The following is a 14,446-nucleotide window of genomic DNA, read 5'->3' as shown; positions in this document are numbered from 1 at the left end:
TTGATACTTTAGTTACTCTAACTCTCTCTATACAGCATAACCTTTGTCACTAAATGAATGAGGTGCAGGGGACATTCACTTCCTCCTCTTGGTCTTGTTTCTTGTGACTTTATCTCTTATGAAACAGACAGAATCTTCTGAATGCGGTGACACAATCTAAAGATGAGCTCATGCTGCAGAAATGCCCTGCTCCTCGCTGCAGAAACAAAGGATCAGTTTCACAGTTATTTTTCGTTATCTGCCTCGGCCCAAAGGGTCAAACTAAAGTCTTCAACTCCACAAGACCACGGCCAAGACACACAGCAGAGGCCTCGCGCTGCTGGACTCTCCGAGTCTCGCAAATCAATGACCGAGGGCTAATAGGAATGCAATGTGTTTGTCTTGGCCTGTCATTTTGTGTGTGGTTCATTCATTCAGATTTCATTATTACTAAGACGTGTTTTCTCATGTCTCATGTTTTTCAGGCAATATCTATCACAATATTCTATCAGTAATGCATATAGATACATATAGATATATACTGTAGCACTCTCGGCTCGCAGAAAGAACGTCCCTGGTTTGATTCCTTGATACTTCTGTGTGGAGTTTGCATCTTCTCTTCGTGTCAGATTCAACTAGGTTTCTCTCCATTAAACCAAAATATGCACACTAGGCTAATCCTTCAACTGCTTGACACACTGCTCTTGACAGACACGAGCTGAAGGATGTAGAAGATCAATTGTCAGTGGGAGCAGTAAAACATCCCCTTACACCTGGCCTAGACTGTTTAAACGACAAACATACAGTATTGCACAACATTTTTATTCCATTAAAAATGGTAAATGTGTCTCTGTTGTGAAAGTAGGCTATAATTTGTGAAGACTCCCAACAATATTATACGATGAATGACCACTGACTTAGTTTCTGAATTACAAGCATTGAAAGCTTGCCTTTTTGTACATACAGAGATAACAAAAAGAATGTGCAATAATATGATTTATTGGTGAAAACAAAAGTGCGGTGCCCGGGAGTCTCTTTCCCAGTTCAACAGTGTCCTCATTTGTCTATGCGGAAAGTAAATTGTCTATTTCATGTCAAGACCACATACGTGAAATTGTTTGATCTGATAAAAAAAAAAAAATTCGCTTTTAGTCTCAAACCACACGTTTCCTGTGTCTTCTCTATACATTTCACATGACTCAACGCTTCTTAAACTTGAACCTATTTACATTAAAACTTCTCTTTTTGAGGTTTAAAATTGCAGTCTTCAAATCACACAGTATTTTTTTTATTTTTTATGTTTAGGTACAATTAGCCCGGCAGGCCGTGGTCAGGGCTGGGTGGTTTCGGGGCGAATGGGCGAGGATGGTGCATTCCTGAGCCCACCCAACTGTTTCTAAGAGAGCGAGAGAGCATGTTTGTTCTGCTTTAAAGGAACCGTGCACTGTTTTGGGCCTATTCCTTACTGTACTCTGTGCATTCAAGCTTCAGTAGTATAGCAAGTACAGAACGTTAAAATCCAAATCTGAACATGAACAAACTAACTAATCATGTGAGGACATATAGTTCATTTAAATCTCCGTTTCTTAACACATATTTCATCTCCTCCTTATTTTGTTGTTTCTTAGTTTAGATTTTGAATATTTGAGCGTGTGTGGTCCATATTTTAGTGTTACATGTTACAACTAGACCGACATGTGGGACAGAAAACCACACAGAAGTATGTGCGCACGAGGAGTTTCTTGTGGCTTGTCTTGAAAGGGCAGCAGAGATAAGAAAAAGCAGTAACTAATTGAAGTACGCTTTACAATATTGCTCATCTGGATTTTGTTAAACGGAGACACTGCAGGCAAAGGTTTTCATATTTTCAGTGTTTTTTTTATCTTCCATTTTGTTCTTTTACCTAGAAGTGAAGACTGATCTGCACAAAACAGACAGGGCAGCTGTGGCTATAAATGTAACTCACCACTACTGAGTTTGCAGTGAATGAGTAATACGTGGAATTGTAAAGCAAGAATTGGAAAAGTGCCATAAAAGACTATATGTCATAATACTGTATGCATAAAATACTTAGAATACTTAGAATAAAATTTGTTTTTTCATAGTGTGGCAATAAAACGTTTACTATTGTACCTACAGTCACCAAAATGTCCAGTTTATCCAATTTGTAAAAAATATATTGGAAAATATGAAAAAAAAATGTAAACGCTGCCACAATTTTACAGATATAATGTTGTATTTCCGCATCTAAATGTTAAAGCAGTACTATGTAACTTGTCTACCTTAATAAATAATGGGATGATTGGGGGGTCTTTCACCTCCCCCGGTGTCTCTGGCCAGAAAACCACAATTGCAACTTCGCTGCCTGCGGGTAGGTGCCAGCAATACACACTAAAGGAAACACGAAGAAGAGGCTAACAGGCTAACGGGCTAAGCTAACTTCGGGCTAGCACCAGTTAATTCCATTTTGTAATTGGATGCAGTATCCCTCTCTCCCTTTGTCTTTTCTGTGAGCGTAGTATTTACTCTCACGGAGAATTAATGAGTAAAAAAATGCTGCAACACCTGCAGTGGTGCTTATGGCCTCTAGGGGCATGAGTTACTTAGTACTGCTTTAAATTAACCTTTTAACCCTCGCCTTTACGGAGCACATCTTCTCCAGTTTGACTTTAACCAAATCTAAAAGCTTCCTGAAAAGACAAAAATAGACGCAAATGTGGATGAAAACTCGGCAAAAAATGCAGCAAAACAGACGACAAAAAAGTGGTGAAAAAAACCAACAGAAATGTGAAACAACGCAAGGAAAAATCCGTTACATATCAGTTTTGTAGGTCTTGGCTTTCAAATGAGGCGTGACACTGGCCTATAGGCTGTAAGGCTCTAGTTGATTTAGGGAAATATGCTTGGTTAAGGCGGGGATTAAGAGGTTAATAAAAACTAATATTTATGTCTGCAAGCTTCAGCAATTGTTCCTAAATCGACATTATTTTTGCCTTTCTACCTGCTGGGACTTGCCTTAACAGGACTTGTGTCACTGCCCTTTTCTGCCTCTCAAAACTGTCATTTATTTGACTCTTTGTTTTTTATTGACGCTTAATATAATACTAGACTTTGCTTCTTTAATCTCCGGCTGCCGCCTCTGCAGCTTCAGTCCAAGGGTGTGAGAAATGAGGCCTTTAAAGTGACAACGTGCTGACATCGGCAGAGGGACAGAAAGGACAGTGAGACACTGAGCAGCCGAGAAAACGTTCTGTTCTGTTTACAAAGTACTTGGTAGAGACAATACCTGGAATCTGACCAGGAAACTTTGTGTTATAACTTTGTTGATAGTGTTCGGAGCCAGTTGCTAGCGCTGCTCACAACTGTTGACGTAGTGTATGACAGTGTCTAAAACTCTGCTTATAGCCACACACTTTATAAATACTGCTTAACCCCTTAACCCCCACCTGAGCGGAGCACATTTTCTCCAGTTTGGCATTGAAAAAAGCGTCAAAACAGCGACAAATCGAGCTGAAAATGCATCAAATAGACAAAAATGTGACATAAAAGAGACAAAAATGTGACATAAGAGACAAAAATGTGATATAAAAGAGACAAAAAGTAATGAGAAAGAGACAAAAAGAAAAGAGAAGAGACAAGAATTTGATTAAAAAAGGACAAAAGTGACGAAAAAGAGACAAAAATGTGACGAAAAAAGGACAAAAATGTGACAAAACAGGACAAAAATTTGATGAAAAAGGACAGAAATGTGACAAAAAAGAGACAAGAATTTGATTAAAAAAGGACAAAAGTGACAAAAAAGGACAAAAATGTGATGAGAAAAGGACAAAAAATTGACAAAAAAGAGACAAAAATGTGATGAAAAAAGGACAAAAATGTGACAAAAAAGAGACAAAAATGTGATGAAAAAATGGACAAAAAATGGACAAAAAAGAGACAAAAATGTGATGAAAAAAGGATGAAAATGTGATGAAAAAAGGACAAAAATGTGATGAGAAAAGGACAAAAAAATTGACAGACAAAAATGTGATGAAAAAAGGACAACAATGTGACAAAAAAGAGACAAAAATGTGATGAAAAAATGGACAAAAAAGAGACAAAAATGTGATGAAAAAAGGACAAAAATGTGACAAAAATGTGACAAAAAAGAGACAAGAATTTGATTAAAAAGGACAAAAGTGACAAAAAAGAGACAAAAATGTGACGAAAAAAAGGACAAAAATGTGATGAAAAAAGGACAAAAATGTGATGAGAAAAGGACAAAAAATTGACAAAAAAGAGACAAAAATGTGATGAAAAAAGGACAAAAATGTGACAAAAAGACAAAAATGTGATGAAAAAATGGACAAAAAATGGACAAAAAAGAGAGACAAAAATGTGATGGAAAAAAGGACAAAAATGTGACAAAAATGTGACGAAAAAGAGACAAAAATGTGATGAAAAAAGAGACAAAAGTGTGATGAGAAAAGGACAAAAATTTGACAAAAAAGAGACAAAAATGTGACGAAAAAAGGACAAAAATGTGACAAAGAGACAAAAGTCATATGGAAAAAGGACAAAAGTGATGACAAAGAGGCACAAATGTCACGAAAAAGAGACAAAAATGTGACAAAAAAGATAAAATTGTGACGAAAAAGAAACAAATATGGGATAAAACACATCAGTTTTGTAGATCTTCGCTTTCAAATGAGCCGTTACTACTGGAGAAAATGCACTCGGTTAAGGCGGGGGGGTTAAATAACCATAAACATAAACTTCATGCATCTATAGGTAACAAAAGGAAGTGTCAAAGTGAAAAAAGTCCCCCACCCCCCCAAAAAAACAACAGTAAATAAACAAGACATAACTCGATTTCAATGTTTCAGAGTTTGCCGTCTCATGTCTTTGGCTTCAGGTAGTGCAGGTGTGAGGTTGAGAGGTATACGTCTGCAGCCGGACCGGTGTGAGCACATTCCTGCAGCAGCCGAGCCAACGACGTCATGAGAAAACCTCGAGGCGACGCAAACCAGTCGCCTCCGAAAAAACACGAGGCGCTGTGTCAGCCACAGCCGGGGAGGGTCAGGAGGGACGGGGACGGGACTGATGCAATGAGTTGAACATGGTCTAATATTGAGAAATGCTTTGCCAGACTGGGTATACAAAAAGTACTGAATAAAACCATTAGATACAGAGCCATTGTTGATAAATCGGCTGAAAGGGCTACTGAACGTTTTGTGAGCGTTACCTTTTTGAATAACTTTACTCGGTTGTACATGAACTGAACATTTCTATATTCACTCGATTGTCCCTGACTTTTGAAGGTATGCATATCCGCTCACATCTCCCTCCATCTCCACTCACTTACAGACGGAATTTCTTTTTTCTATAGCTCTTTGTCAGCCCTGAAACTCCACACCCCAATGTTGTCATTGCGTTTTTACTTCCCCAGTTACATAAGTATGACCTAATGTAGCATGTTTTGTGGACACATCATTCATTAAGTATAGGAAAAATGTAACGCCATAGCTATAAAAGGAGCATGTCGTATTTCTGTAAACTTTTTAGGAATCTGCCCTCGTTTTGCTCTCCAAACAAGAAGAAGAAGAAGAGGAAATGAAGTTTGATGGCTTTCCAGGCTGCGCTGCACCATTTAAGGCTGGAGTAGTGGCCATTTGGACTTGGCGTTTCTGCTCCGGCACTTCTCGCTGCCGAGTATTCACTGTGACTTGGCAGTGTCTTGTAGGAAGTGACAACTTATTACAAGCTTCGTTTCACTCCAGCTGTCAATTTTGGGAAGCTTTGAAAGTTCTGTAAAAGAGGGGAACATTTGTCTTGGGTGGTTTTGGTTTGTAGGTCATTCAGTAAGTAAGTAGGCCTATAGAGTCCATAATGTTGTATTCTACTGTATTGGAAGAAATTAGAGGTCAGCCGATATCTCCGAGATTGAAAGTGATCAAGAACTCAATCACTGAGTTAGTTTTAACCTCTACAAGAGTGTTTTTGATCGCCCTGCAAAATTCCGCGGCTAGCAACAGTATACTAATGCTAACGGTTGCATGCTAATGCTAACGGCAACTAATCAAAGCTGTGACAGTCACAGAAATGACCGAAGTAATAAAATAAAACCAGCCACCGCTGGAGTGGCCTAGTGTTTTTGTTTTTACAGGATTATAGACTAGACAAAAACAGTCAAAAATATTGGTCACACATATCAAAATCGTCCAATAAAAATCCCCAGAAATTGGAATTGGCCTTAGAAAAACCCATATCGGTGGATCTCGAGAACAAATTTATTTCATGGACCCGAATGGTGGCTAGGGCATCTGTTCCGGATGCCTCCTGGTCGCCTCCCGCGGGAGGTATTCCAGGCATGTCCTAGTGGGACAAGGCCTCGTGGAAGGCCCAGGACACGCTGGTGGGACTATGTCTCCGAGCTGGCCTGGTGTCGCCTCGGGGTCCCCCCAGAACAGCTGGAGGAGGTGTGTAGATCGGGAAGTTTTGGCATCTCTGCTGAGACTGCTGCCCCCGCGACCCGGCCCCGGACAAAGCGGAAGAAAATGGATGGATGGATGGATGGACCCGAATGCATCAGTTTGGCGAGGCGCTTCCCATTATACCAATTGCAAATCTTATGGCTAAACAGATCGAGTAATCCTCAAGGTTTTCCAAGTTTTCTTTGTAGACTTGACATCATTTTTCCATGTGATTTCATTCATTCAGTGATATAACTGCTGGTACTGTGCATGGTCACGGTATTTGCATCATGTTCCGACTGCGCTAACTTTGTTTACGCTCCAAGCCATTGTCCTTTGGTCTGTCAGCTGAACCTTCAACCCTTCTGTTTGCCAAACGCAATACAGCCATACAAGCTGTTTGTGGCCTCCAGGAGATGTTGATGATGCTTAATTCCCTCGGCGCTTTTGAATCCTGAATGGAAACAAATGACCTCCTTCGCTTGAGAATATTACATCCCCCAAAGCACACAGACAAATAGTGCCAATAATAATGTCTATACAAAAAAAAAAAAAGTTCATGAAATTAGTTATTGTGCATTTTCATTTCTGTCCCGAATAGAAAAGGTCTCACTTGGCCTCCGGTCTCAAGTAAAGCGCGGTCTCTCATGTGTCTCTTCTCTCCGCAGATCATGATCGAGTTCTGTCCTGGAGGAGCAGTGGATGCCACCATGTTGGGTAAGTGTTTCCGTCTCCTGCAAAGAGCTCCGTTTGTTTAACAGGCGCCCTTTCAGCTCAGGTTCACCCCCTGCGGCAACAGAGCCACCACCACCCTCTCACTTTCATCTGTAGACGAGAACCACCGGATTCTTTTTAACTCGGGGAAAGAACTTTTCTAAACATTGTTAGAAAGGGCATAACGCAATGTATAGAATGTTACGATGGCAAAATAAAAAAAGAACAGAGGCCTTATCAAGAGCTCTCCTAAAAGGTTTTGAGATTTTTCCTAAAAGAGTCGATTTTACACATTTTTTGATATCTGAACCAACTGCCAGGTTACCAAAAAGTCTGCAAAAGTCTAGTTTCAGCAGTGCATTTCCTTATTTTGTCACATTCTACCCACGTTTTGGTCCTGGTCCAGTTGTTTATGACTTCAGTCAACATCGAAGGTCCTCAGCCAAACAATGCATCGGACTTCCATTTATATCACACAAAAGCGAGACGTGCGCAGGGTTTTCAGTGCAGCGGGCTGTCCTTGGATGGGGTGGGTGAAATGCCAGGGCAGTGTGGGAATCCCCCCGGTGTGTTTTCTCTGTGTAATCCACGTCTCGCATCGGCCCGCCCCCCCCCCCCCTCTGCAGCTAAACAAACACAGGATCACTACAGTAAAGTCTGCGCGGCCCCGGGACTTGAGAGGGGTTTTCTGAAGCGGGATTACGCGATCTGAGGGAACTAATCCCGGCTCTCGCAGGTTCGCACACTTGTAATGTTTGTACACAGACTCAAATAGAATGTGCAAGGTGCGCTGCATGGAGAAGAGCTCCCTAAGTATATTTGGATTTCCGCATGACCTAATTGGCTCACCCGGTATGCTTTATGACACAAGTGGGAATTGACCAGATACTTCAGATACTTCTTAGGTTGTTTTTCTTCTTCTCTGGCCTAACAAATAAAGTCAATCTAAATATGTTTCGTCTTGCGCTTCTTCCAGAGTTGGACCGTGGCCTGACCGAGCCTCAGATCAAAGTGGTGTGTCGCCAGATGCTGGAGGCGCTGGTCTACCTCCACAGTATGAAGATCATCCACCGAGACCTGAAGGCCGGCAACATCCTGCTCATGCTCGACGGGGACATCAAACTCGGTACTCACTCAATAGGAACTAAAAAATTCTTCAAAAAAAGAGTTCCTCGAGGCTGTTATCTCTCTCATCGTCGTTCACTCTGTAGAACTCGAGTTGATCCGAGCATAAACCATAGTCTCAGTGCACATTCCAGGTTTTTTTTTACTCCGGAGTCCTCTCTCTCACTCCAAAAGCTCACACCCCGCGCCTGTCCCGCTGAGAGGACAACCATAACTCAAACTTATGTGGGAACATTGTATTCTGGGAAATCTGGCATATTTCTGTGTCCAGGCCTCAGCCCAACACTTCGGACGACACAGTGTTGATGTAATATAGCATGCAAAACCACAATAAGCAGTAGGGATGGGTCCAGATGAAAAGGTCACGAGGTCTCACCTTGGGATATGCTTATAAACCCATCCCTGTTAAGAACTGGGATGCTACGCGAGTGAGTTCAGACCCAAACTAACATTTTAATTCAGTGGTTTTCTATTTCATTGTCTATAATTTAAAAAAAAAAATCAGGTATGGGGCCTCTAATTACAAACAAAAGTGTCTTGGCGAGTGCGTTTTGATCTGCCTTCCCTATTTTCTGCCTAAACACACAAACACTCGACTGAAGAATCAAAATCAAAACAATGCCCACGTGCTGACGTGTTTCCGCTGGCAAACGCACAAACATCAGGGCAGGGCAGAAAGAAAGTGCTGCGCAGGAAAACGTCTGATAAGACAGAATTAGGTCTTATTAAGTGGGACATTTGAGAAAGGGAGAGGTTGGTCTAACAAAAATCTGCCTGTCACCTGTTCAATGTAGCTTCCTCTGAACCTCAGTCTGACACAAACTGTTGCTACGTCAAGTCAAATGAGCGTTTAATTAATAAGCGAAGCAGTGTTTCAAATACACGCATAAATGATCTCAGAGTTTGGGGAATAAAGCCGCTTGATAAACTTAAACTTGGCTGGTGAGTTAACGTTTGTGGACTTCTGTGGGGTCTAAATTGCTCCTGCCCTAGATTACTTTATCAAGACATGTATAAACCTTTCGTAAACCAAGTCACTTCCGCCGCAGTGATAAACGCAACAACAGGGAGTTGCCTTGTCTCCGAGCACACACTGTATTTATTCAAACAAAGCAATCGAGAGAGGTCAGATCAGTATAATTAAGATAATGACAACACGTCACTGGGCATATTTTACCTTTACACACATTCCACTGCTGTCACAAGACGCTTTTATGACGCTTTTATGAAAACACACCTTTAAGGACATTTAAATAAACAGTTTGTCCCATCCACATGGTGACATTTGCTTCCCTTTCACCAATACTTATCATCATACTCATTGTTTTCTATGAAGTAAACTTCCTTTCTGTCAAAATCCCAGATCCTCCTGTTTTAGAACAAGTTGGACTGTAATTGAAGTAGTTACAGGCAGCTGCCATTTTGAGTTAAAACCCGGGTGTTCTGCCAAAGCTTCAAGGAAGCGCTCACTGCAATCTGGCTTTGAAAACAGTGACACAAGTATAAGCAGTTCTGTGTCTTTGAGCTGCTTAAATAATGTATTCCAGTTTCTAAAGGTGCACAGTGAATCACCTATGCAAGTAAGTCATTAAAAAAAAAGAAAAGAAACTGCACAATGCATCGCCATGTTGTCATTATCACAGAATAAGTGATATAAAAGCCACAGTAATTCCTCAAAATGACTGCGATCTCCCTTCTAACACAGCCAAAAAGTAAAACAACAATGCATGGTGACATTAACATGTGCCTAAGTTCAGTTTTAGTTTAGTTTAGTTCTTTTTTAGAATGATGGATGTGATTGACTGTTTTTCTTTTCACCTTATTCTCATAAATCAATATTTTTTTTTCATCCATGCAGCGGATTTTGGCGTCTCGGCGAAAAACACAAAAACTTTGCAAAGAAGGGATTCCTTCATTGGGACGCCCTATTGGTGAGTAATGCAACATATATTTGATCATTACAACATACAAAATTGATCCATCCTGTCGCTAGCACAGATGTTGTGGATATTCTGGGCCCAATCCATAATCATAAGCAATTCCATTTATTAGCCATTGTCAAGAGCATGTTTCCATCACTGAGCCCTGCCCTCCGTTCTCTTTGAAAACATAGCGATCCCTGTTGCACAATGATATCAATCTCGGGCCAAAGTCCGTATCAGTGTACAACAAACTCCTCTATAAAAGGTATCGTGATTGCCTCATCAGAAAGTTGGCAGCCCATCTTGACTTGTGCAAACAGAGACAGATCAGTGCTTCCTGTTCACTCAGGTAGAATGATACGATGTGATGACTGACTTGTAAATTGACAGTTGATGTCGTGATTCATTGCGGTGCGGTCTGTTTTTAAATTGCTGGTTGTAAAAATCCTTGGAAACCAAAAGCGCCGAATATTGTGAAGTCTATACAAGCGGGTTGAAATGCATGTTGATTTCGTCAGGCATATACTGCATTTTTAAAGGTGCATTACGCAACTTTTTATGTGGGGGAAAAAAGGTGATATTTGTGCGTGTTTGACGTTGTTGTGACCCAGTGGCTATATGAGTGGTCAGCATGGCGCCTTTACTTTCCATCACAGTGGTCTCTAGGACTCTCCAGGATCAATTGTTTGGAAGGTTTTCACTGCTGACGGAGCCTCTCACCTGAAAAACCTGAAAAAGAATTGATCCTGGAGCGGTGTGGAGATCACCGTGATCAGGGGTGTCCAAAGTGCGGCCCGGGGGCCAAATGCGGCCCTCAGACCAATTTATGGTGGCCCTCAGCCTCTTGCTGTATCGGTACACATCACCAGAGATGGATCTTTTTATTTGAAATGTAATAATTCTATACAATTCTAACCGAACAACTAACATTTTATGTTTATGTGAGACAGAGCTGGCATGAAGGTTTTAAGCTTAAATAGAGGTGTGGGGCACAATTTAAACCTCCTCTAGTCGAAGCTTTTGTGGCACTAACTACTACTACTACTACTACTACGGCCCTTCACCCCGTGCACGCTTCAATATTCGGCCCCCCATGAAAAAAGTTTGGACACCCCTGACCGTGATCGAAAGTAAAGGTGCTATTGTGACCACTCAATACCGCTGGGTCACAATAATGTCAAATAGGCACAAATATTAACTTTTTTTTTTTTTTTTCGCATAAAAAGTTGCACAGTGCACCTTTAAGCGCAGGGATTTAATAGTAAAAGTAAACAAGAACAGTGATCGCTCATATAGGGCAACTGATTAAAAAAAAAGCAGTTGACAACCACAATTATGTAAAGTAACGTGAAGGCCTTTTTCCAATTTTCTAATATTTTGATATTTTTCTTTTCAAAACCTAAATGCCATGTGTTTTCATACTGCTTTCCATAGTCGCTGTTTATAGACACTTGTGAGCTCTGTTCAACTTTGTACCGTCCACTTCTTATTAATGATACACAATCTGAAGCACTTGGAAACGAATAGAAACTTTCCATTGAGTGCTAGGTACAGTGGGTGCAGGGTCTATTTTCTGCTATAGGAGTTTATTTTTTACTCTAAACCAACCAACAAACCGTGTCAGATGACTACTGATTACAATACAAACAATGAAGGAGTCTGAAAGCTCTCTGAACCCACTGCTGTTTTGTGAACCTCACCCCCTTGCGTGTTGTTCCAGGATGGCTCCGGAGGTGGTGATGTGCGAGACCATGAAGGACGCCCCGTACGACTACAAGGCCGATATCTGGTCCCTTGGGATAACGCTGATCGAGCTGGCCCAAATCGAGCCCCCGCACCACGAGCTGAACCCCATGAGGGTCCTGCTGAAGATCGCCAAGTCCGACCCGCCGACGCTCGACCAGCCGTACAAATGGTGAGGACCAAAATGGGACGCTAAATACTGCCCGAAAGTTGTCACGTAATCAATGTTTAGATTGGATATTATGCTTTAAGACTACAAGGAGTGCAATAATAATGTTTATTTAAGCTTCCTGATGTAGCTTTTCTTATCATTTATTTGTTTATCCCAGGTCACCAGAGTTCAACGATTTCTTGAGAAAGTCTTTGGACAGAAACACAGAGACGCGTCCGACCGCTACTCAACTTCTGGGGGTAGGTTTAATAAAGCAACTACTATGAGTCCGCTGTTATACAGTGGTGTGATCAATCTGTTCTTCATCCTTTATCACGGACTGACCATTGGAGTTAGTGGTGTCTATTTTGAGATCGGAATATTGAGATCTCTGCCAAGGATGGGAGTGGTGAACTGGCAGAGTGTGTTGTGCAAACAAATGTTCAGTAGAGCAAATGCTGATGATTGTGTAAAATGAGAGCCTCTTGCTAATGCTTACATACTGTGTATATTTTTAAGGGGAGACACTACAGGCAAAACTCATTTTTTTCAGTTTTCAGGTTCTGGGCCAAATTGGTCTCTGAACGTACAAGCTTTCACCCGGAAACAGAAAATATACCTAATCTTCACAATAACATGTTTAAATATTGCACTGATTCAATGTTCCCCCATAGACTTAAATGGGACAACGCCATTTCAAGGGCTTTTTCTCAAAACACATTTTTCTGTCATTGTGGCGACACTATGTCCACGTCAGTCGGACCTAAAGACTTCAAATTTTCCAGCCTTGGACTGAACGATATTTGGAAGATTTTTTCAGAGGGATTTTTTATTATTTAATCCCTAGCCCTGTACAACATTTTCCACCAAAAAACAGCTTATTTTAAAACTAAGCAAGAAATCCAAAATCCCCTCAGAGAAAGTCTCGGTAACTCATTCATCAATAAAATGAAACCATACATTTGAATGTAGCTCTATCCATGATTCAGATTTCGTCGCCGAAAAGATGGGAAATTTGGGGCATTTTTAGGCATAAAACACCTTGTTCTTATATGAAAAGATAAAATGACAGAAAACTTGCAATGTATTTTTTTCTTACTTTTATGCCAGTGATCTACAGCAAAAGTTTCAAATTGATATCTGTAAATATACATTTTTTCCCTATTCACCTGCAGTGTCTTAATGTGAAAAGAAGACGGCACTTTAATGCCATCATGCAGCTAACATAAAGGTGATACGTGGTTTGCACTTCTGCCTGTCATCCAGTTTGTCCTGTGTGTTCTGTCAGGCTTCCACTTTGCCCCACCTATTAGCCCATGCTGGTATATTATTTTCTCCCACAAATTATTGCACCAATATTATTGCTAATGGATTGTTTCCTTGGGGACTTGTACATCAGGAGCTTGTCTAGGAGCTCCCTAAAGACTTTCTATACTTGTACATTAGCTTTATTGGATTACTGTCTTTGCAAAACGACTGTATCAAGTCACATTTATCGTATTTTCTCTTTGTGCGCCAAGTGGCAGAGTCACGAAAGCAATCTGAAAACATTTGGAGAAGTGCACAATACATTTTCTTTTTCTGTGTTTGAAAATGATCTTGGCTACTGACTGCCCAGAGTGTATCCTTTAAACGGAAACGATCGGCGTCACCTGTCCTCGTCTTTGAATGACAAAAATGCTGCAACACGACGGGAGTTGGGTGTGGATCCAAATTTTGCTCAGCATCTATTAACATTCAGAGCCGCAGTTTCCTGTCTGCATCCCACAGCCGGGGGAATGCCTGCTATCCGCATCGCCGCCCGCCCACCAATCACACGCCGCCATTGCCCCGGTCCCGGCACCTCTGTCCAATTAGAGCGAGAGGGAGAGGAGATGGGCGTCCTGCCGGGATTTCTCCATGTGTTCTCCAGTGGGGGGAGAAGGAGACGGGCGCGGTTAGGATTCGGTGCCGCGCCGGAGGTTTCAGATGTTTGTCATACGCGCGAGGCTCCCATGAATATTTGGGCTGTTTCAGAAATGAGGAAATGAAAAGTTGAAGGGCATATTTCACAATCTTTCTTTTTTCTCCAAACATGTGGAAGTTACGTGGCAAGGATTAGCGGAGGAGAGTGAATCATAGATGTGGGAGTGTGTTTTAGGGGTTACTCACGATAGACATGAGGTTGTTCTTTCATCACTCGGAGGGACACGTCATATGGTGGTCAAACCAGAGGAGCCATGAGTAACGTTTTTGGCCTTATATTCTTAGATAAAATGTAGATTTGGTTATGTCCTCATTTAACCTTGACTTGGTGTCAGCTAAAGGGGACAAATCATGCAAAATTGTCTTTTTGGAGCGTTTAACAATATTTATGTTCA

General features: G+C 41.2%; 1 protein-coding gene across 1 annotated transcript in view; it reads left to right on the top strand.

Moving 5' to 3' along the window:
- The window catches only part of stk10 (serine/threonine kinase 10), a 49,810-nt gene that overhangs the window by 18,436 nt on the left and 16,928 nt on the right, over positions 1–14,446 (top strand). Inside the window, exons 3-7 of the mRNA XM_079565944.1 lie at positions 7,100–7,148; positions 8,122–8,271; positions 10,129–10,201; positions 11,913–12,107; positions 12,265–12,346. Of these exons, the coding sequence (XP_079422070.1) occupies positions 7,100–7,148; positions 8,122–8,271; positions 10,129–10,201; positions 11,913–12,107; positions 12,265–12,346 (549 nt within the window). The remainder of the gene's footprint in view (positions 1–7,099; positions 7,149–8,121; positions 8,272–10,128; positions 10,202–11,912; positions 12,108–12,264; positions 12,347–14,446) is intronic.

Source organism: Gobius niger (genome assembly GCF_951799975.1).
Source record: "Gobius niger genome assembly, chromosome: 11".
Taxonomy (NCBI): domain Eukaryota; kingdom Metazoa; phylum Chordata; class Actinopteri; order Gobiiformes; family Gobiidae; genus Gobius; species Gobius niger.
This window is presented reverse-complemented; position numbering and strand designations above follow the sequence as displayed.